Source organism: Thunnus maccoyii, chromosome 17, assembly GCF_910596095.1.
Source record: "Thunnus maccoyii chromosome 17, fThuMac1.1, whole genome shotgun sequence".
Taxonomy (NCBI): domain Eukaryota; kingdom Metazoa; phylum Chordata; class Actinopteri; order Scombriformes; family Scombridae; genus Thunnus; species Thunnus maccoyii.
Genome location: NC_056549.1, coordinates 14,161,796 through 14,186,795, shown reverse-complemented (window position 1 = coordinate 14,186,795; position 25,000 = coordinate 14,161,796). Strand labels below are relative to the sequence as shown.

Below are 25,000 nucleotides of genomic sequence, written 5' to 3'. Positions count from 1 at the left end.
GCCGCAGGCCTCAAGGCACCATGGTTAGATCCATTAGTGAGGGGCTTCTCTGCACCCAAACGCGCACACACACACACACACACACACACACACACACACACACACACACACAAATATATATAAACACATTCTGGGGACACGTGTATGAGCTGCCAGGCAGACACCCTGACTCGGAGATAAAGAAGAAAAATAGGAATATTTAAAGAAGGCAATTCACTGACGATTAAATGTAATGGTTTCTTTAATGTTGGCAAATTATTGATTATTTTTTTACTCCCTCTTCTATATTTTTCATATCCTTAATCTTTTCTTTATCCAGTAAGCACTACAAGTTTGCAATAAAGCTAAACAGCTTTATTACAAAATGAGCTAAAAAGAAAGAAAATCTAATGGGAAAAAAAAATAAAAAGGGAACTGAAGAGGGGAGACATTACACTTTCTTCTCTTTCTCATTCAAATTCAGACTGGAGGCTCACTGGTTAAGTATCTGAAGTGAGAAGAACAATAAAGATAGTCTAATCCAGCTACTGAAGCCTGAAATACCTGTATGTACAATGCTTGCTTGCATGAACACAATACGCAGATGCATTTTAAACGTGCATCATTCATTTCAGTATATGCATATTTCCTTCTGTTTGCATTTACTCATTTTAATATATGTGTGTAATATGGGTGTGTATTTGTATTAAGCTTAAGAATGTTTCATAATGCGAGGGTAAGGTATTATGTGTGTGTGTGTATGAGGGGTGATTAGTGATCACTAAAGGGTTTTTCATTAGTCTTTCCCTGGGCACTTAACAACAAAGGCATAAATTACCTCCAGCAGATTACCCACTAATCTCCACCAACGTTTTCTCTCCCTCTCTCCCCCTCATCCCCATTAATGTCCCTGCCTTTATGATCCCCTCTCTGGTCTGTGACCTAATCAAACAATCAGTGTTAAATTTGGCAGCCTGCTCACACATTTCCTCCTGGTTTTCTTGTCTGCGCGTTAAATACCTTCTCTGCAATCTCTTCTTTCCTTCACTTCCAACAAATCTTAGTCTGTTTGTTACGCCCCGTCAATACGGTTGATACCGGGAATAATAATGGCTTAATTTAAGCTTTCTAAACAGTAGGCAACAACCTGCTGACAAGGCGACTCACATGGGTCAGCATCAGGTTCCCCTCGGTGGAATTTTTACCGCCTACCCAACAACTGTTACTGAGAGTCGGAAGCTGGTGTTGCGTTATGGTATTTCAGTCACTTTTCTTAAAAGTTTAGTGAAAAATTATACACCCATCTCCAAAGGAGTACCTTACTGTGACAGGATTATATGTATGAAATAAGGACTTCAGAAACTTGCTCAAGAACACTTGAAAAGGGCACTCAGCCAATTTTACACATAAAAATCAGTTTACACTTCACAAGAAATATTCCTCAGAAAACAGTTGCATAACGTCTTCAATGGCCCTCGAGGATCCTTCTGAACAGCGACAAAATAACCCAGATGATGTCATCAGGTTATTTCGGGTCGGCCTTGGAGACTTTAGATTTTTAAAATAAGGCCTGCGTCACTAACTGTGTGGAGTTTGACAGTCTTTTTTTTTTTTTTTTTTACCAGGAAAGAAGGATGTTATGATAAAGGTAAATGTGGGACTCTGTGTTTTTGAAGCTTCACCCATACTAGGGTTTAATTTTAGGATATGTGGGGCTCTGCTGTGTGGATTTTGACCATTCTTTTTTTCCACAAGTCCCCCAACATGATGGAAGTGCAAAACTAAATTATTGGAGTACTTTTTTAAGCAGCGCAGATGCTTGCAAACCAAGTCTTAGTCCTCCAGCTGGTGATGTTCTAACTACCAGCCTGCCCTTGTGATTTTGTTTGAATAAATCTTCTCCTGTGTTCAGAACTTTGGCAGCATTTCTGTCTACTGTGACTTTCTGTCTTCATATGGTGTCTGACTGATTAGCTGAGCTGACTACACTACACTACACTCTGACAGGCAGTGTACCTGCTGAAGTCGACTTTGGCCAGCAGCTCCTGTCTCTTCTTGTTCTCCCTCTCCTTCTTCATCTCCAGCTCCTCATTGTCTGACAGCATGTCTTCATAGGGAAGGTCATCAAGGTCAACATCACCTGGCATAATAAACCTGGGAGATGGAAGTCACACATACATAAAGATTAACAAGTAAAAACACAATGACGCAAGTAGGATAAACCCCTGGTTGGTGGAGTAAAGACACTGACAAAAATCCATTGTCATTTACAGACATATGCATGTGCAAGGAGTACATCAGTGTGTTCTTGCATGCCCTACCTGCCTCCATCTTCTCTGTTTCCTATGGCTATGAGGGCCTCAAGGTCAGTTCCTTTCAGGCCATACTGCAGCAGCTCCTTGGCTGCATCAACATTCTCCGGGACGCGCTCCACACACTCGTGCAGCACCCATGAACGCTTGCGGATCTTGCTCTGGATGGGATGTAGGGGAATGGAAGGAGAGGGAATGAGTTCAGAAGAAATGATGGGGTAAAATGAAATACAGAATTAGGAAGGGAGGGTGTGAAAATTTGTTACAAATTGGTAAAAATGATGCGTGAAATAGAGTAAGGGGGTTGTGCTGCACTTAAGCGTGTGCTATGCCCCTACTCGCCCACACACATATCGTGTATATTTCTCACCAGACGTCTCATACAAAACACCAAAACTCTAGATACCGCGCTTTATATCTCTGTCTCCTGATAACCATCCCACCTCCTCCTTTCCTCATTTCCTCAAATCCATCTCTCTTTCTCTCTTTCTTCTATCTCTTACCAGATAATCTTGTATTGAGGCGATGCTGACAGTACTCTTCCTCCACTGTCTTTGGTAGACGAGGTCAGAGTCCAGATTATACGCTTGGGCAAGAGACAAGGCTTCGCCATATTCCTCATTGTCAATCTGTGGGATAAAAACATGCACACAATACACAGTAATGAGGACATAAGCAATGTATAAGCATGATTTCTTTGCACTGAGGGCTTTTTAAAACTCATTGAAGGTGTAATCAACTCTATGTTGTGCAGACAACATTAAAACAAATGTATATGGTTTGACAAGACGAGTGTGTGAACATTAATTTGTAGATGATGCAGACAAGTGTTTGTGAAATGAGAGGAACAATCCAGTTGATGAAAAGCTTGTCTAGGAATTGAGCAGACAGCAACTCTAATTAAGAAGCACAGATAATTTTTTTGATGTAAAATTTAAGTTGGGTACAAAAAAACAGAACTGCATAACAGCTTTTTATATTCTGTGAGGTATATTTAAGTTTTTTTGTTTTATCCAATTAGTGTCCCAAAGGCATACTACTGATTCAATCTCCATGCACTGTGGTCCTAAACAGAATAAATTAATTAAATGGATTAAACAAATTCAAAGCATGGGGTATTTAAAGCAAATATCTAGGCAAACAAAAAACAACCCACAGACGAGCGAAAAGTCCAGGGCCCCATTTTCCATCACACTGAAGGACAAAGACGCCAAGGTTTGAATAAACCTGTGCACAAGCACTGGCACTTAAAAATCCTGAGTGTGCACACTGAATATTCAAAGACTGAATTGGAACAGCTCAAACATGCAGATTTCAATCTGTGTAGCAATGTGACACAGTCTGAATTGGGTATGCAACGGAGGGATTAGGGGAATGGCCGAGGGGCGAATGAAATATATAGAAAATCAAATGGACAGTGAGAAACCTCAAAGGAGGAATCAGGAGTACATATTGGAACTCAAAATACAATTTAAAAAAATTAAAAGAAGACTAAATGTCTACAGTTACGCTAGTGGCTCTGTGAAGCTGTACTCAGATACAGTGGTGCTTTGGTCTAAATGCTAACATCAGCATGCTAAAATTCCCATAATGACAATGCTAATTGTTAGCAGGTATAATGTTTGGCTTGTTCACCATCTTGGTTTGTGTGTTAGCATGTAAACATTTGCTAATTAGCTCTAAACACAAAGTACAGCTGAGACTAAGGGGAATGTCAGTAGTTTTGCTGGTATTTGATAGTAAACTTAAGTACGAGACAAAATAAATTTCATTGTCATTTTAAGCATGTTAGGATGCTGATTTTAGCCTTTATTATTTCAAAGCACCGCTGTAGCATTTAGCTCAAAGCACAGCTGTGTACAGAGCTGCTAGCGTGGCTTGGCTAATTATTAGTCTTGTTACCAGTCTTGTTACCATATATTTTGTGGTAGTAGTAGTGGCTGTTATTATTACTATTATAAATATGACCTGGGTTAGACATCAACACAGAATGATGCTAAAAGAAGGTTTTGTGCTATATCAGTGTCATTCAACAAGAGAATGACACTTCAGTTTACGCAGGCCCACTCAATGTGTGTGAAAGTACGTGTGTGTGTGTGCAAACGCACTGACTGACACACACACACTGAGTATCCATCTCTTTCTCTGTGTAGGAGTATAAAGCAACACATTAGCCAGACTGTGGTTCCTCGAGGGCAATAAGAACCCCACACAGTTAAACCTCACGTAGGAGGACATCAAAAACTGCTTCTTTCTCTCTCTGGATTCAACTAATAAAACGTTTAGCAGCCCTGCCAGTGAGCAACTCACACAGGCAGGGTTACGCCACCGAGCGCACCATCAAACTCTTAAACACATGAAGAGCCTCTGACTTGAGGAAATAACCCCAAATCACTTGTTCTGGTCCATTCACAGTCAATTGGACCGCAAACCTCAACTGAGGTGAATCTCAGCGGAGAGGTTAGGTCATTCTGGTTTCTGTGTGTGAGTGAGTGTGCGTATCTGTGGTTGTGGTGTGGAAATTTCAAACAGTACAAATGTAATGCAAACATTAATATGCAGGCATTGACACACAAGAAATCAAAGATGAACGCATACACGCACACAGACATATAGTAGATACACATACAGACAATACAGACACCCTTCCTCCTTTTCACTCACACGCCTACATATGGTACGTGTGAAGAGAAGAAAAAAAAAAAAACAATTCCGAAAGGAGAGCAGAAGCAGCAGCTGGGGAAGTGCTGCGGGTACCAAGTGTTACAAAGAGATAATAATGATATATTACTTTGTAACTCTCTCACTGTTAGGATTGATGGTGATGACTAATGGCATCTAATGATGATGACAATGATGAAGAAGGCAGTAGATGATGGGTCATAAAAATGACTGATGAACCATGCTCAAACTTGGGACCACTGAGAGCCGATACCACTCTCGCTGTGCTTTATGATAGAGCATGTTGTTGTCTTTGCTGCAATTTGTAGCGAGAAGCAACAACAGCCATATTTCTAATGCAGCAATTAGCATTTCAGAGAAACCCCTGGGACTGAGCAATAGCCTCAAAGCAAACTGAACATCTTGCTTGGTTTTCATTTCTCCTCAACGGCACTCTGGAGCTGATCCAACAAAACAATAGCACTTCACTGAGCTGACACAGGATTTATTTAGTCGGAAACCAATTTTGCAGATCAGCCCGTTATAATGGTGTTGTATGACGTCCTACAGTTGTTGTTTAATTAAAAGGTAAAGTCAGCGATTCTAATCCAATACACTTTTTTTTTTAATTCAGCGAATGTCTCTTCTGAGACATTCGCTGACATTCGCTCTGTGGACAGAGACGCTGAGATGCATGAGACAAATTTTTTTTTATACTCGTGATAATGTGTGAGAGGGACAGAAGTGACTCTACAGCTGACGCTTCGCTCTGGATTCCGCCATATTTCTCTTTTGGTCGTTGCCTTGGCAATCCACGTCCATGAATTTGGGGTGCTTCAAAATATTACTGGCATTACAGTGCGTGTGACTCGAGTACAATGCAAATTGGAAATTGAGTAGTATCTTTGAAATATTAAATAGGTAATATCGATTTCTTTGCCAAATTGAATTTACAACAGCGTGAGGCAGAGAGCTGCACATCAGCACTGTAATTGTTGTTTAGATTGCTGAGCTAAAAGAACATTCAAATCCAAACATGAATGTGTTCCAGCATGAACACTGACGAAAGCTTTTCTTGCCTAAGCACATAAGCGTTTTGTTGTGTGTGTGCTCCCCGATAAATAAGTAAGTAAACTGTACCTGAAAAGTGACTCACTCTCTCTCTTCTTCTCTCTTTTTGAAGAGTGCAACACTGCGGCTGTGACCTTAGTTGTCCACACACATCACACCACTTATGTGACTGCTATGAAACTATGTTAACATGAGTACTATAATACTCTTATTTAAAAGAGCCACTAAGCAACTCAGTGTCAACCATCTGTCTGTTCATTCAAATCTGAAAGTCTTAAACTAAACAAGACTCAAGAGTCTTCAGCTACTTCAGCTACAGCTCTTTGAGACTGCGGTGAACTAAATGTTAACATGTTCACAATGACAATGCTGACATATTTATCTTTAGCAAAGTAAATCTGAGACTAATGGTAATGTCATTAGTTTTGCAGGCATTTAGTGTTAGACAAATTAAACTTTTGACCTGATGACAGCGCTAAGTGAAAAGTTGAGGGATCATTGAAGTTCATGAACACCTGTACCAGATTTCACGGTAATCTGTTTAATAGTTGACAAGACATTTTGACTCACATCACCAAAGACGTGACGATACTTTGATTGCTGGTGGCACTAAGAGATCACCAAATCATTACGATTCATCCTCTGGAGACCGTGACTATTAGTGCAAAATTTCATTGCAATCTATCTAATTGTTGTTGAGATTCAGTTAGCACCAAAGTGATGGACCAACCAAAAAAAACAGCGTTTTGCTAGATCCACGTCGCTACTGTTGTTAAAACAACTTAAAACTCTTAAGCCATCCTTAAAATGTATCCAAAACTTTACAGTGCTAACATTTAAAATACTAGAGTTCCAGGGGTATAGTGCTTCTCAGAATAACAACTGAAAACTGTGTAGTAAATTAGCCAATGTGGAACAGCGCTTTCAGTATTCTGATGTTCAAAATTCAAAGCACTCTTTCAGACATGGAAAGTGACGACATGTATTCAGGCCACGAAGCACATTTTTTAAAATTTAAATGGAAGACACCAATATAGTTATTTGCATACCTCTTTCTGAATTTAGCTCTGACCCTGCCAGCAATTCAAAGCTTATGCCCTTTAGGGCTGTGCGATATGATGAGATATATCATGTGACAATAGAAAAATGTCTATCGTTTCATATTAGTTGTGTTGTAAATCACATTCTTTACGGAAATATTTTTTGTCATTTGGACTTCGCTTTACATTCTTCTGCACAGCACGGATGCAGGCGGGGAATTTGCATGAAAGCAACACAAAAAAACATGGTGGAGAGTGAACGTGACACAGAACGGGGTAATTCCAAACAGGAGAAGGACTTTGACCAGCCAAGAGCTCAGAGCTAAAAGAGGGGCTACTTCTGTCGCATGAACGTGGTTTGGGTATTAAAAGTCTGACATGGACCAGAAACCTGTATTTTTCAAATTACGCTGCAGACCAGTCCTCACAACAGACTGAAACACCACTAACCACTTTTAACACTTGAGCAAGACAGAAACAGAAAATGTGTTATATTGTGATACGTATCATTATCTGGATATGAAATGACCTATATCAAGATATAAGATTTTGGTCATATTGCACAGCCCTATTGCCCTTATACACAAAATGAACAATTTAGTGCTTGAAAAGAGATGGTTCCACATCAGCAGGTAGCAGGTGTACGTGAACACTAACAGTCCAGTCATTTACAAGCTGTGTCGGCCTCCTACCTTCCTCTGGTACAATTCCTCTGGTGTCGTTGACCTCAGGCTGACGAGACGGTAGTTTTTGATTACGGTGCGTGGGCGCTTGCGTGGCGGAGCGAAGCGTTCCATCTCCGTCACATAATACAGGCCCTGCTTGATGTAGCCGAAGTAGCGGGCTTTGGCTGAGGACTCGTCGTCTGAATCAGAGTCTCCACCGTCGTCGCCCTCCTCGTCCTCGCTGGCTCCTCCGCTCAGGTTGCTCTCTAGACGCCCACGCTTCTGAGCCAGCTTCACCTCACACTGTGGATAAGAAAACTATAGCGTCACAAACGGGATTAGACATAAACACAAAGACGACAAAACTGAAGACGAGGACGGAAGCAGAAAAATGTATTGTGATAGGTTTGAGTGATGCGGGTGCAGAGGAGAATCAGTGCATCAATTTGAATTACACTGCAAACATATGGCTTAGAATTGATCATAAAGCCACATTTGACAGCATTAAGTTTTGTTTTTTTTCCATAAAAATATATCTTTCCCTTTGGCCCAGATCATAAAGTGAGGGCTGCAAAACAGAAGAGCACCCATTCCTGACGAGTCAGACTGCCGGATTTACAGCCCTTGCCCGGGTGACGCCGAGGATGGACACTTCTTTGCCAGCGGGAGGTGATGAATGGAAAAATGAAGCATGGGATGCAATGCAGCACAGTTTACATCTAGCTGTGCTTAAGCCGGTAAACACACTTAATCAGCAGGCTGTCTGAACACAAAACAACAGCAAGGTCAAGCTGCTTGATAGAAAATCTAAATTCAAGCTGTCCAAAGTACTTTCTTCCACTTGTCTTGTCCTGTTCTCTAGTTTTGTGATTGCCTCAGTTGAGGGAAAAATTATTTGCCCATTTTTCATCTGTACACTGCAGCAAGTCCTCATATTTCCTCCTGACACCCCTCTGGGTTTTAGCTCAGTGGAGAAAAATTCTGCCTCCTCCAGCAGCTCTGCTCTCAGCCAGGGCTTATGAAACAATCGAGCACCTGTAAAACATTAAGTGCTTTAATCAATGAGGAGCTGAGGAGATGCACGTGTACTAACGATCATAAACGCACAAGGTCGCGCTATTCCACATCTATGGAGGCGTATACAGTACGAGCCCTGTCTTCACACACACAGCCCCATGTTCAAGGTAATTTCAACATGAACCCTCAGCTGTAGATACAGCAACAGAGACAACCATCCCCCATTCCACGCTGAAGCGGGCTGATGAAACCTTTCCTAAAAGTTTGCAGCTAGCTCTCTCGCTCTCTCTTTCTCTGTGCAATCAGATAAAAAAAAAATAAAAATAAAAGCGAAATACTGGAATAAAAGAGGAGGGTGATGAGATATCAGGGCCTCTGTGGAGGAATAAAGAATCAGGGATACATATTTCATCATCACACACTTTTTTTTTTTTTACATTTTCATACTGGCTGTACAAATGATCTCAAATCAATGCACACATCTGTGTCGACTTAACTGTACAACAGACTCACTTTGCATTTGAAACAGTGTACTCAGTGTTTTTGATCCAGAACAGTTACAAGAAAAGAAATTTCATTCTCACAGACTCCAGCCCTCTGCACCTGTGAGATGACCCTTCTATTCTGCAATACGCCTTTTTAAAGCCCCGAAGGCTAACATCTATAATCTACAAACGATCCTTGCATGACTGTCACACACCGTTCTGTGATTTACAAACTCCTCCTGCGTCTTCACCCAACCACTCACACACACACACACACACATACACACACGTACCGCTATCTTGACATTTACCTCAAGGCTGAGGAAGCCCCCGTCATGCGCGGCGGTGACTCGAGGTGAGGGCTCGAACCATTCACAGGATTTGCCCAGAAGGTTGCGGAGCGTCCTGACGGAGGAGACGGTGACGGACCCAGAGCAGCGAGCCAGAATCAACACGTTGTCACTCCACCAGTTCACGTCCTCCAGCGGGTAGTACTGCTCCTTATCTGGCACAGGCATGGAGAGACATAGTGGAGGGCAGTAATATAGATCAATCAAAGACAATAAAAAGGATGATCCTCTTATTTGAACATGCATTGTGCACTTATTGGGATCATATACCTCATTAACTCTTTTAATCGTTTTCCTCCTCTACAAGATATTTACACATGTGGGCATGTTTATTACTTTTCATGCATGAGATAAAGATTCCCACACAGATCACTGTTTACACAAGCTGTCACAGCTGCCATTAATATTGGCCTAAAACTGTCAACAACAACAACAAAAAAAACTGCACAGTTGCACAAATTGGCATACATGCAGATACATACAGGCAATTACACGAGCACAGAAATACGCACACTCACGGGCATAGACACTGACGGAGAAAATGTCTGCTGGCCTTGGCATGCAGTATGTAACTGTATGTCTAAATAACTGTATAATTCAGCGAATAAGTCATGTCAAAGATCATTATTTTGTATCCACTGTGCACTGTCGTGTCAGCAATAAAGTCAGCCCTCTTTAGCCCTGCGGGCCAAACTACCTTTTATTTTCTTTCTTCTCTCCAGCGATGTCTTCCACTCTGGATTGATCTCCTCAAATCCTGGCTGTGGGGACGACCCAAGGATGGAGGGACCAAAGAAGATGGGAGGGAAAGAAGAAGAAAGGGAGGGGACGGGGAGGGGGGGGGGATTAATCTGCTAACCCTGTTTACACTTACAGCAAGTACACACAGAGGCTCTGCCAGCTCAGATCAGCGGTGAAGCAGAACATACACACACGCCGCATAAACTGCAAATATAAGTTCTTCCGAAGCTACCTCACTTACTGTCACACACACACACACACATTCATACGCGCACACACAGAGGAGAGATATTACATTAATACAGTCAGTCAAGCAGCTAATGTACAAAATATTACCAGGACACGCAACTGCAAAACACAGAGGTATACTCTGTATTAGCAAAATCATGCATGCATACACAAACGTACACACAAGTGGTTTAGAGGTGTACCTGTTGGTCTTGGCTCCATGTGGCCCTCTGTTTAAGCGAAGGGATGTCCCAGAGAGACAGACGACCAGAGAAGTGGATGACCGACAGCAGGGTGCCATCAGGGCTCAGACTCATGCGGAATACACCATCCTGGACAATGCAATTGCAAGGGTAGACATTTTTTTTGATTAAGATAATGCTCACAATTTCAAATGAGGGAAACAGAAAGAAAAAAGTCTACCTTTTCATCTCCTTGTCTGGAGAACAGCCTGAAACTGGGGATCCTGAAGAAACCTCTTTTCTGATTCTAAATGACAAGAAAAGTGGGTGATTTTTTTTTTACATTTTACATGAATTATTTACAGAGAGGTTTGTATGTGTGGCCTCCTCACCATATTGACATCATCCTCATAGCTGGTGACCTGCTTGTAGTGTGGCGAGCCGGATAGAGTCCTCCATGCTGTGATGCCACAACAAGAGGCCTTGGACGTACTGTCGTCCCCCGACTCACAGCCCCCCACCAGCAGCAATCTGGAAAAAAACAAGCACACACACACACGCAAACACATGGTTACCACCTCCGTGATTGCTGACTGACAGAACAATTGGCACTACATAACAAGAGCAGCGAATTAAGGTAGTGACTGTGAGGTCGTCCTTCAGCCCGGGTTCAAGCTGGGTTATCAGTGAGCGTTCACGCTGCTCGAGTGCCATTTAAGCAAAGCGGTGGATTAAAAAAGTTATTTATCTAAAAGGTAAAAGTCTGGCTGGAATCAGTGGCTAAGCACAGTTAAGACAGAGCAGATGTGGTCAGGAGCTCAAAAGGGGGGAAGGTGTTGATGAAGCAGTGCTGTTCAGCACAACACTGCCCCCTGGTGCAGAGAAAGTGGACATTTAGTAGGAGCCAAAAGCTGAAGGTTACTTTGCAAAGTGATGGAAAGCTAATTTATGTTCAAATAGTGGCCCATCTTTGACATCAGGCATCTTCTTCTACTTCCATACTGTGATCCCATGGTTTCATTAGAACAGATGCCAGACTACTTCTGCATATTCTTCACATTCTTATGTACATACAATGCATTAACTCCCGTCTGTAATTCTGATAATGAAAAGATCACAATGTCTAACTGCACATCTGGAATCATTTCTGAATATTTGCTATCCCATCTGTGCGCCACACAATATGAATAGCTACTTACATAGTGTCTGCTTCAATTAATCATTAATAAACTGCATTTTTACATGTATGCTCAGCTTTTCAAACTTTTTCTCATATCAACTTTCTCACCTTTTTTTTTTTTCTCCTCTGGTCTATTCTCTCTGTTGCTGACCCAGTTTTCGCACAGGGATCATTAAAGTTTCATCTCATCTATCAGTTGGCAAACACTTGACAGTAGCTGCCAAAATCCATTAAGCTGCCAAACCAAGCTTCACCAGCCAAACAAAATCTAAATGGTATGTGCAGACGTGGGGAGCGTGGTGAAAACAGTAAGGTCACGGGGGGTGAGCCAGACATAATTAACTGAAACCTTTGAATGCTATGTGGTGAGGAAGTCCAAGGACATCCTGGACTGCCGTAGTAAATTCCTGCAGGTGTTGCATTAAAACGATTGGCTCATTTATTCCGGAGTAATCCCCCTGGCCTCCTTCCATAATGTAACACCTTATCCTTGTACAAGAATGTCTGCAAAAGACTGCTAATGTTGTGTGTTTTCACTGTATAACCAGTCCGCATAGCAAGTTTTTCAGATAAAGTGAGCTGTAATGTCTGGCGCGGTGATCGATATAATACGTACTTATGAGCATATTGACGACATGTGTAAACTTGTATTGCCCCTGAATGTCAAATGATGAAAGTGTTTGAAATCATATGGCTACTTTCAAATTCAAATATTCGAGCTTTACAGGGCAGCTCGTAGCATCATCTGCAGTGATTTTAAGGATGAAATTGGATTCAAAGGATGTATAAGGATGTCTGAATATAACACTCTTGATGAAACGCCGCTCTAATAGATGAAGGCTTGAACTAGAGAAGCCACAAGAGAAAATAAAATGTCTTGGGAAGTCAGGTGGATGTGAGAAAGGCATTGCACTGAAGTTAGCAGTCTTTCATTTTTCAAAAAAATCTTCATGATTTCAACTATACTCTACGGGCACTACAAGTTCAAAGCATGTTGTGAAGGAGACAATTCACTTACCGGTGGACAGGGTGGTAAATAGCTGAGGTGATGCCATGAGAGTAGTGGGCAGAGAAACTGAAGCTGTGGTTCTCTTGGAAGTTCTGATTGGTTCCCACACTGAGAGAGTGGAGAGAAAGGATAGATACATGACAAGTCACCTATATTTTAACTCTGGCATACAAACAATCACAACACTAAACGGTCGTGTACAAAATGTTATTGGTACAGCACAACCGCTTTGAGGAAGATGAGACATGGTGAAATATTCAGTCTAATTTAAGTTGGCAATCTAAATTAAATTGGCACTGGAGGAGATGTCATGTAATTTGTGTTTGGATATCTCACTGGGGAAATGTTTGCTTGTGATGTAAACTGTAAAGTGAGAAGGCTAAAGAGAGGTAAAGGAAAGAGCTGAAAACTTCTTTGTTTAGGTGTTCATGCCACAGCAAAAGCAGTTGTGTGCATGTGAACACACACATACACACACACACGAAGAAGTGCTGGCACAGAGTGAGAGAGAGAGAGATGACTTACTGTCAAGCCTCAGCTATAATTCTGAATTTCTAATTCAAAGTGTTTAAGCGACAATATTGGAATGCAGTCATATGAGGAGGAAGAGTGAGTGTAAGCTCCATACTGAAAATGAACCTTTAAAAAATCAAGCCAGCACTCTCAGAGTAAATCTGGTGCAAATGTCTCACATCTTAATTACCTCCTCACACACATGCACATTCGCCCGCACACCCTGACGGCTTCAAAGGCAGCTAACGCCATTTATCTGCCTGTAATAGAAAAATAAATCAGCGTTTTCCTCCGTCCTCGGCATACATCACTACAGTACGCTCGCTGGATTGAAAGGAAGTCGTGGAGTGCGGGACGTCACTCTGATCGAGATTCAACACGCATGCACAATCTCATCCTGTGTCTTGGAGTGTCAATGCAGCGAGGCTTGGTGTGACTGCAGCAATCATGCGGAGTGAAATTGGAAATCTATAAAATAATGCCATATTAAATAGTGCTAAATTAAAAGGGAAGTTGTGCCCACAAGAGGAAGGCATGCATGCAGACTCTTGCAGGAAGACACACATACACAATCAGACGTCATTAATCTAATATTCAAAATGTGATTGAGTAAGGATTGTCAAGCAGGGGAATTTGTATTCAAAGAGAGAAGTCACTCCCCTCAACATTTACATATAGATAGATAGATCAAAGAGGATGCACTGTACTATAAAGGTTAGAATATACAGAACATGCATTTAAAGCAGAAGATAATAAAGCAGCTCAGGATGGTTCTGGGTGACAAATCTCCAGAAATGTGACAGAAATAAACAACTAATAAACAGTTTGATGTTGAAAGTTTGCAGTTGAAACATTTAAAAACAACAGAAGTTGAATTAGCTATTAAAATGGAAGTGCTGACAGCAGTTGAAGTTTCTGTAATCCCTGAATGATGTTGAACTGCTAATGTAAGTGTGGGAACTGAATGAAGTTGAAGTAGAAGTGCTGAAAGGAGCTGAAGTTTGAGTTGAAGTTCAAGCACTGAAAGGAGGTGCAATGTAAGTCAAAATTTAGGAGACAAAGTGAGCTGGTCATGTAAGTTGAAGTGGAAGTCCTGAAAGAAATCAGTGGAAGTTTAAGTGAGTTTGAAGTGTCTCTCGAAAAGTAAGCATTGACGAGAAACACGGTTCAAATGTCAGCTGACGTGGAAATGGTGAACGCAGTTGAATTCGAAGAGTAAAAGATGAAAGCAGTTGAAATGTCAGTTGATGTGTAACCGATGAAAGCAACTGAAGAGTAAAAAGATGAATGCGGCTAAAAGACCGGGTGAGGAGTATAAGATGATGGCAGCTGAAATGTCAGTTGATGCATAAGTGGTAAAAGTAGTTGAAATTGAAGCACTGAGAACAGTTCAAAGTGTGTGCACTGTGTTAAGTTGTAATTTCGGTTGAAGTGTAAGACGATAATAAAGCAGCCCAGAACATTTCCAGGTGTCCAAGTGAGCTGGCACCTGAAAAATCTCATATTATTTATGATGTCTTAAACTTAAATAACCACAATAGAATTTATTTTGATTTGCTAGTTAAGATAACATTACTAATGAGAAGGTGCTTTGAGATACCTATTTCTAGGTCTACTTGTGCATTAGTGGAGGAGATTTGTCTCTCACCTGACTAGGTAGCTCTTGAGCCCGCCGCCGTACGTGATAACAAGCAGCTCAGCCGACCACTGAGTGCTGGCTGTGTATTCCAGGAATATCAGGCCTGCCACTGCACAACTGAAATCCCCAGGAAAACTCACCACCTGGATCAATAGGAAGATGAGAGGGAAAGGTCAGAGGCGGTGCGAAAGTGACTGATGTAAACAGCAGAGGAAATCAAAAGACTTAGAGAAATATGTAGAATTATCTATCAGTTTGTGCCCCCGTCAAATTTTTACAAGGGTAAACAACAAAGATACATCATACGCGATGCGTTTGTTAGAGAACAGAAAATAGACAGAAAAAACATTAGGAAAGAAAATGATGGGACAAGGAAGGCAGGGAACAAAAGATAAAAGAGAGACAAGACAAAAAGTGAAAGAGAGGCAGAAAATTAGCAAATTTTGATCTTTTTCATCCATGCAGACTTTCTGTCAAGTTGACTTTATCATTTCCTCCAGAAATAGCATCAAGTCACTGGTGTGTGCACTTAACAGTGACAAACAAGAGAAACAGTACAGCAGAGGAGGGGGTTGCTGATGTAAGTGTGCAGGCACACATACTGTAGATGCATAACAAAGTGGTGTTGCACTAAAGGAATGAAGATCAGAGACTTTGAAAGATGAGTGTGGCTGGGGAGAAGGATGACTGTCTGCGCTCATCCTCTCAGACAGGGCGGATAAAGGAGTGGAAGGAATGATGGATAGAAAAGGAGGAATGATAATATGTGACACACAGAGGGCATTAAAGTGAGGGGGAACAGCAAATGGACTTGAAATGGCAGCACAAAGAGAGATACCGAGAGAAAGAAAGGAATATCGACGGAGGACCGGAGGAGCAGCAGGCGAGTGAAAAATTAAAAAGAGGTGGTGATGGAGATGGAGGGAAAAGGCATGGGACAATATGAGCATAAAAGGGAGAAGAAAGATAGATGTGCAGGCGAATAAGCAACAGACGATGAATGAGAAAGAAGTGACAGACAAAGAGAGAGCGGAGGGTGTCTGACAAGAAGACCGGCAGCTCAAAGTGCCCTGAAAATGTGAGCTACATTGAAACAGCAGAGCAAGGCCCAATCAAGTCTGGAGGCAACATTACGGAGGTCTGAATCCTCATAACTGTGTAACTGAAAGGTTACAAATACAGTTAAAAATGCTTTTTGTCAGGATAAGAAACTGCATTTTCCTAACTTATAATCTGTCTAATGCTTTCAATCAAAAACAAAACACCAGAATCAGCCTGTGTAGTACTTCCCAGTGATAAATCAAGGAAAGTTTATGCATGAATTCATATTAGATGCAACATAATGTAGGAAAATATGGAGATAATACTGAAAAGGTGCCAAATGAATGCTGGGTTTCCATATGCTACGCTTAATCACTTATAATTAGTATCGACACATGCACAAGAAAAAAAAAAAAGACACAAAGATAGCTTGGAGAGGAGAGGAGTTGTTTGATGATGTCAAAGAAAGGGGAACTAGAATGGTTACCGGTGGGATGACGAACAGTTCGCTGCCCATGAGGTCGAAAAGGCGCACGGTGCCGGTGCTGTCAGCGTAGGCCAGCAGGGTACAGTCGTGGCTCCATGCCACCCTCCGCCATTGGGGGTTTGGGTCCTTTGGCACTGTAACAGACAAAAAGAAAAAGAAAGCTTGAAAGCTCGTAAAAACAGAATGCAGAGGAGAAAGAGAGACAAGAGATTCAGGGAGCCGAGAATTTCTTATTAAGCCAGATGAGAAAACTCTCTGTGAATAATCCCTGATGTTCTGTGGTGTGCCGATGATGAATACAGATGGGAGAAGAAGGATAAAGCTAATGCCATACATCAACACAGTGTGTCTAAGGACCTATCCAATTCATCTGTGAAGGATAGCTAGAGTAATACGTCTCAATTATTGTCTCTCAAAGACATGCACACACATATCCACACGCACACTCATTGGGAGGTAGGGGGGTTGGGGGAGAGTGTGTAAAAGAGAGAGGCAGAGAGAAAGGGGGAGGAGAACAGAGATCATAAATCCAGCTTTTATTGAAGTATAGGCTACTGTTTTACCAATCTGCTGGCTCAGCAGTGCTGTGAGTGTAACCATATCGCTATGATAAAGCACATCCCTGCCTGCTGGCACTTTCTCAAGGATTCGCTGTCATACTTCCCTCTGATAGAGGGGCTGGAGCAGTCTGGCCAGCCTCAGATCCTCACTCTGTTTTGATTATCTTATGATACATTAAACAATACAGGGGAAATTGTGCTTTTTTGTACAAATGTGCACAATCTATGTGTTGTGTGCAAGAAAGCCGAGTACAATATTTAAAGGGGACCTATTATGCTTTTCCCTTTTTTCAGTCATATATATAATGTTACAATGTCAGATGATGATATTAAATGTGGCCAAAGTGTCAAATAATGAGGTAAACGTACGTAAAAGTAATCTCTGTGAGCAAAAATCACCAGCTTCAGAGTGCTCTGAATGCTCAGTTTTCAACGTTTTTTTCTACTTTCAGCCCGAACTGACATTGGTTTGTGACGGTCCACGCACAGCGCATGAGTTCACTGCTCCACTCTGCTAAGGTTATGGCATTTTTCCATTGTTTTAGAGGTAGTTACGCCGAGCCATGACTCGAGTCAAGTGTTTTTCCATTACACAGCAGGGCAAAGTAAAATAAGTTGGAGGTGTACTGGTCATCTGCAGCTCTTCATCAAATATCATCATCACTGTGACTGTTTCTGCTTGTAGTATTCCTCCCTGTATTATTTGTGACTAATCTACTGAACAAAGAGCTTCAAATACCTCCAAATATCTCCATATGTTGTTGCGTCAACCGGTTTTTAGCGCCGCTAACAAAGCTCTGCTAATTCGGTGAGGAACACATTTAATTTCCTGTAAATTCTTCACAATAAAAGTTTCTCGTTATTTAGTCATTTAAAAGCTTTTCATATGAAGCAGTAAAGCAGGAAATGTTGGGTTTGCATCAGCAGTAACTTAATACAACTCTGATACGGCTGCCCCTCGGCAGGCTTCCAGAAAGCTGTCCAATCAGCAGAGACTTAGGCTCATCGGGAGGGGGCACGTAAAGAGACACAAGCTAAAACTGCCTAAGAGACAGAGGCTGCACTGAGGGGCTGCATAAAGGGCCAGTATAAGATAAATAGGGAGTTTTTTTGAACTGTGAATCATGCAAAGCTTCTCTAGTGGAGTCCCAGAATAAAAACATAGAGCTGCAAATGAGCTTAATAGGTCCCTTATTCTTCCATTTTTAAATGTTCAGCTGGGCACAACCTTTAGCACAGACTCAGATTTGGCAAACAGTGTGAAACATAAAATGTCACCACGGGTGCTATGCCTGCTAAGCAATAAAGTTATGAAAAAGAAGGTATGTTTTTGTTGATATCACACAACAGTGCTATTGGTGTTATTGTATTGAATTTCTTGGCTGAGGAACGCTGCTGCAACCCCTTGTGGGCAATACCGCAAACGAATGGAGGCGTTGGATATTGTATGACTAGAATTTTAAATGAAGAACAAAGGGAAAGAAGTGGGAGGCGAGACAGATTAAGAGAGAGAAGGAATGAGAGATAGAGGTGCTGAAAGAAAGAGTGAGAAACAATCAATCCGGCACCCACTGAGAGAAATAATAGCTCCCCAAATTTTGAAGGCCTAAGTATCAGAGAGCACCTCAGGAAGAAGGCGATTTAACACACCTTTGAGACTCTCAGCTGAGAAGGAGCAGACAAAAACATGCAGCCATTATGAGAGTCCTAGGTACCAAGCGCCTCCTGTTTTCCTCTTCTTGTTCTTTTGGCTCTTTTGCTTTCTATTTCAATCTTTTTTTCTATTTCACTTTCACACTGCTTCCTTCCCTATCTCCCTCCCATTATGAATTGTATACAGTGTGTTGTTCTGCGGCTGAGAGGGCTCCATTTCCACATAGATGGCTTTTTTGGGGAGCTGGAAAATTGGATGCAACTGTCCTGTTTTTTTTGTTTTTTTTTCTCTCCTGGAGAACTGGGGGCGGAAGTTGGGGAGAATTACACCCAACGACCCAATAGAAGCCTTCTATCTAAAGCCTCGCAGATGCATTTATCAGAGCTCAACACTTATGAATTATGTACGGGGGTGGGAGGCAACTCCTCTGTAACAGGAGCAGACAGAGAGAAGGGAGAAAGAGAGAGTGAGACAGAGAGTGAAACACAGGTGTGGAGGCATGGAACCACGTTCGCGCACGAGGATGCATACACATGAGCGCATGCACAAGCAGAAATGAGGGAATGCATGCACGCACGCACGCTCCCCCATTAAAAGCAAATGCCATTAAAGGCAGGATCACAGCAAAATCCATTAGGACAAATCTCCGTGAAATGAAATGAAGTAAAAATAAAATGAAAAGGATAGATGAAATGGAATGAAAAAGAGGACGGAGGCTGGGGTTTACACAGGCCCAGGGGCTACTGTTATCCACACAATGAACCATTAGAACAACGGCCCACAATGATGGCTAGCCAGAGCGGAACAAATATAGTGTGAGAGAGAGATGGGTAGGAAAGATGATGAGAATGAGAAAAAAATGAAGGAAAGAAGGAACATAGAGAAGGAGGGCACATAAGTTTCATTCTGGACTTTTTACTGAGCACTGTTTCTAATATTGGAAATTTTTTTTCCAATATTAGCGTTTTCTTTTTTTTTTTAACTTAAGTTTTACTGTTTCTCATTTTAGTAACCACGGAGCAAGCATAAGTCTTGCCAATGCGATACATAACATATCTATACAACTCAACTCAACTTCCTGATTAGATAGAGCCTTATAATTACCTTTGTACAATTTTGTTATTTGTAATAACCACTCCTAGATATTTTATTGTTTTTGCGTTCCATCTGAAATCGTACGCTTGTTGGATAGCTTATCATGGGAATAATTTATTAACATAATCTGTGTTTTTGCCACATTGAGTTTGTAACCTGAAAAGTAACTATAAGATTCTAATAATTTTATTACTTTAGGGACATAGATATTTGGTTGTTTTAAGTAGATCAAGGTATCGTCCACAAATAAGCCAATTTTGTGTTCTGTGCCTTTCACCTCCACCCCCTTCATCTTGTCGTATTGCTTGAGCCAAGGGTTCAATGAAAATCACGAAGAGAGTGGATGATAGACAGCACCCCTGTCTGGTAGATCTTTCCAGCTTAAATCAATTTGTAAGATTACCATTTATTTTTAATCTTGCCCTTGGATCTTGATAGTGTTTTAATACAGTTTACTGAGCCTGTATAAAAGCCAAATTTTTCTAAGCAGAGATATAAAAACTTCCAGCAAACACTGTCAAAGGCTTTTTCTCCATCTAAACTACATAGCACTGCATTTCCCCCCTTTCTTCTTCAATTATATGTAGTGTCCTTCTTATGTTGTCTTGCGTTTGGCGTCCCTTAATAAAACCTGATTGGTCCTCATTGATTAATTCTGACATGAATGTCTTGAGTCTCTTAGCTATAATGGTTGTATATATCTTAAGAGTCACAATTCAGTATTGATATTGGTCTGTAGTTTTCACAAAATTCTTTGTCCTTACTTTCCTTGGGGATTACTGTAATTAAGGCCTCCTTCAATGAGAGGGGAATTTTGCCTTTTTTATGGTTTCATTGAATGATGCTAATAACAGTGGGCTTAGTTCCCTCTTAAAAATTTTGGACCATTCAGACAGGAAACCATAACTTCCTGGAGCCTTGTTAGATTTTAAATCTATTAATTGCATCTTCCAACGCTTTTTCAGAGACATACGAGTTTATAGTCTAATTTTGTTTTTCCCTATTGCTAGTAGATCTAATGAGTTCAAAAGGTTTCTAATTGACTCCTCATCCTTTGAAACTGGCTGCCAATACAGCTTTTTATAATAATTTTCAAATATCTTATTTATCTCTCACGGTTCAAACTCTAATGTGTTAGTCGTAGGATCTCTGATTTTATGGATTGCATTCAGCAGCTCTTTATTCCTTATATGTCTGGCGAGTAGTTTTGTTGCTTTGGGACCCGCTTCATACTATGCTTGTTTCAGGAATGTAATTTTCTTTTCTACTTCATATCCTAGTATCTCATTCACTGTTTTCTTCGCTTCTTTAATTTGATGAAATAACCCTGGGTTATTTGAACTTTTCTGTTGCTGTTCTAAATTTTTGATCTTTCAAATCTTTTTCTGATATAATTCTAAAATAGCTTTTTTTTTTAAGGTATGCTGCTCAAGATATTAGTTTTCCACATAGTATTTCAGAGGGTAATGGAGTATACTTCTCCCTTGTCATTCTCTTCTCTGTATGTGTTTATTTCCTTTTTGATCTCCTCTTCAAATCCTGGATCATTCGCCAAGTTGTATTTTTTTTCTTATCGTTTAAATTTGATGTCAGGTACAGGGCGCTATGGTCTGATAAATCTGCTACTCATGTCTTGCATTCTTCTGCTCTAAATCTATCCACTCTATTCATGAAAAAACATTATATTCTTGTATGTACTGAATGAAGGGCTGAGTAGAAGGGCTGAGTAGTAAGTGTAATCCTTCTCGAGTATGTGGAGTTCCCTCCAAATGTCTATAATTTCCAGTTCCATCAATGCAGTACATACATAATGAGCCAATCGTATTTTACTACTTTTCTTTGTACTAGTTGTGTCCAAGTTATGATTCAATGCAATGTTAAAGTCTCCTCCACATATCAATATCCCTTCTATTTCAAGGGCAATGACATCAAATAAATTCTTAAAGAAATATTTATCACTTTTTCAGGGGATTCATAAACATTAATCAGTGTAACCATTTGGTCTTCCATTTTCGTCTTTAACAGAATGTATCTACCTTCTTTGCCACTTATTTCTTTTAGGGTCTCAAACTTTCTTGTATTTGATATTGAAATTGCTATCCCCCTCTTACTACCCCCTTTATATGAGCTATAGAATGTATTTTTAAATCCAAACTTTTTGAATTTTTCATGTTCTTGCTCTGACAGATGTGTTACTTGCAGATAACTGACCTGTGTTTTTTTTTTCCTTTTTTAACCTTGCTATGACATTCCCTCTTTTCATTGGATTGTTCAACCCATTCACATTAAAATACACCATTTTATGATGCTTAGGTTGCAACTTGTCCTTTCTTTCAATATTCCTCTCTCCCACTGACACTTCTAACATTAGAAATATTAGGAAATGTAACATGAAAAACCAGGAATGAGTTCTTCCAATAACAACAGGCTCCCTCAACTATGCCCATGTCCCTGTTGGAAAGAGAGGGGAAAATCCTCCTATGAAGGTGGGGCCCCTCACTAGAGGTAGGTGGAGGCCCCAGAGGGGATCCTCCTTGCATCACCCCATCAGGTGATGTAATGTCTTACATAATATTTTTTTTCCTCAAACACGACTTATCCTGATCAGTATTTAAATATATTGTGTTGCTCAGCTTCAAAGCATGGCCTTGTTTTTGTTTCAAGACTTTTTTTTTTAAATGATGCCCTATGCACAGCTTTACTGCCCATATCTCTCAGATGTTTTCTTTATCTCCGAAACTCTTGTAGTTTTCCCCTTGCATGCTGAGTTAACATGCTTTGTGTTCCTGGTTCTCTGACGCATTGCCATGGCAACACTCTTTGTATCCAGTCCTCTATCAAGCGTCCCTCGTCGGTTTCCTTGATCTGGACGTCCAGTCCCCTCTTTCTCATCTCTTTTGCTGCATCCAGTGTGTTATTATAAAGCTGGGATCCTTCAGCCCAGTGGATTCTGATCCTTGTTAAGGGTGTCTGGAATCTGATTCCCTTCTCCTTCAGAAACTTCTTGATGTGTAGGCTTTACACTTCTGTACCACCTCAGCTGCATAGTCATGGTCAAAGAACAGAAGTTGCTGTCCAGTGTAATTGGTTTCTGCCAGGCCTTCTTTAATACCATCTCTTTAGTGTCGAACTGGAGGGAGATGACAACTATGGATCATGATGTCTCCCTGGGACCGGGTCTCCTCGCTGCTGATCTGTGTACCTGTTGAATTAGTAGGTTGGTCCCCTCTGGCAATGCTAGTTCCCTTTGGCGTAAATCTTCGATGTATTTGGAGTCCCCTTCTGCACCCTCCAGGACCCCAAATATCTGAATTTTGTTTCTCCTTGACCGTCCTTCCAGGTCGGTTAATTTTTCTTGTAGTTTTCTCTACTCTTGCAGTGTTGACAACAAAAGTTCTTTAGCTTCCATGTTCCATGTCTCTAGCTCCTCAATGCATGTTTGAGCCTCACAAATACTTTTCTTCTGGTCCTGTAGTTCGTTGCTGTTTGCCATCAGTTTATTGTTGATGTCTTCCTTGAAGTTGGCGAATTCCTTTCTGAAGATTATGTTGAATTCTTCTTTAAAAACTGCAAGGTCATTTTTCATATCTTGTTTGAGTACATTTATTTCCTTGGTAATGTCAGCTAAACCCTTGTGTAGAGCCTCTGCATGGGCTCCTACCTCACCGCCATTTTCCTCTCCTTTGGAGTTTGCTTCCATATCGAGTTCTTCTTGCTTTTTTACCTGTACTTTTAGGGTCTTTCGCCTTCTCTATCAGCCTACCCCTTTCATTCCTGGTTTTACTTAGAATTGAATTTGGTTTATTATTAGTTGGGCAGCTTTTTGTCCTCTACTGGTAGGAGCTCTTTCTTAAGCTCCCATCCCTCTCACACTGATTTTAGCTTTTTTCAATTTATTCTGATGGCATATGTTTTTGATAGTGGAAATGTGAGACAATCCTGGTGAAAGTTGCTAGGTGTTACTTTCAGCATATTAGTGATAACTACGTAGTAACTACATAGTGATCATCGCCGTTTGAATCTGTGGGAAAGACAGTGGGATATTGCCAGGGTTGCTGTCAGCCAGTGTGTCTTAAGGGGCACCAAAAGTCAGAGTCCTATAAATTGATACTGCTGTTGCTTACATTAAAACCTAAATTAATCGATTTTTGGCCACTTGGGGGCAACACAACAAGCTATGAACACAATATTGACATATAAGTACCATATAAAGTTGTTATGGTGAATGTGTTAGCAATCGATTGCTTGTGTTTCTGTCCACCTGACAAATGTAGGCTCAAAATTCAAAACTCTCCTTGCAGCTCTGTTTTGCTCTCAACCGACTCTTGAGGGAAATATTTGGCTTTTTAGCTACTAAATGCTCCATTATATTCAGTCATTTCGTGCAATTGTATAGTAGGTTTATTTCAGCTTTTTTACTGAAAATAGCTGCCTGCTGCTGCTGGAAGCAAGGTTGAGGAAAGCGAACCAAAATAATAAAATTGCAGGCCATAAAACCAAAACAATAAGCTTAAAGACACTAAAATGCTCTATAAAGTGAAGAGGAATTGCAAAGTCAGATGATAATCCTCTATGGGTTTGTAACTCCCAGCGACACCTTTTACATTACACATAGTGATTTGATCCTTAAATAAATAATGAAAGAATATTGATTAGTGCAACTTTAAGTTTTAAAAAATGACATCTGTAAGAAACCATATTCAAAAGATATCAATAGACATCATTTTCAAACAGTATTTAACTCAGTTCTGTATCATGTTAAAAACTTCTCAACTTACAGAAAGTTTAGGCTTCATCGTGTTTAGATAGAGCAATTAAAACCAGTAGAGCTGGCCATTTCAGTAGCTAATCAAACAATCAAGGCAATTTATTTTTATCAGCCACTATGTGGCTAGGTTTAATGAGTGGCAGTGTAGGGGATGAGGGTGATTATCTGTGTTGTTGTTCGCAGCCACACTCACACATTCCAATTAGCTGCTATGATCGATGTTTCTCTTTGAAATAAACTCACAGTAGATGTGTGCAAAACAAAGACAACTATAGATACCGTAAAGTTAAGACAAGTTAATCATCACCACTACAGATGACAAA

At 40.7% G+C, this 25,000-nt stretch overlaps 1 protein-coding gene across 1 annotated transcript in view; it reads right to left on the bottom strand.

The window, feature by feature from the left end:
• Window positions 1-25,000, bottom strand: part of nbas (NBAS subunit of NRZ tethering complex) — a 160,108-nt gene that overhangs the window by 128,363 nt on the left and 6,745 nt on the right. The window contains exons 7-18 of the mRNA XM_042389831.1: window positions 16,601-16,734; window positions 15,082-15,215; window positions 12,930-13,028; window positions 11,124-11,262; window positions 10,973-11,038; window positions 10,753-10,881; window positions 10,278-10,341; window positions 9,542-9,735; window positions 7,756-8,031; window positions 2,795-2,920; window positions 2,301-2,452; window positions 1,996-2,133 (exon numbers count right to left, since the gene is read on the bottom strand). Of these exons, the coding sequence (XP_042245765.1) occupies window positions 1,996-2,133; window positions 2,301-2,452; window positions 2,795-2,920; window positions 7,756-8,031; window positions 9,542-9,735; window positions 10,278-10,341; window positions 10,753-10,881; window positions 10,973-11,038; window positions 11,124-11,262; window positions 12,930-13,028; window positions 15,082-15,215; window positions 16,601-16,734 (1,651 nt within the window). The remainder of the gene's footprint in view (window positions 1-1,995; window positions 2,134-2,300; window positions 2,453-2,794; window positions 2,921-7,755; window positions 8,032-9,541; window positions 9,736-10,277; window positions 10,342-10,752; window positions 10,882-10,972; window positions 11,039-11,123; window positions 11,263-12,929; window positions 13,029-15,081; window positions 15,216-16,600; window positions 16,735-25,000) is intronic.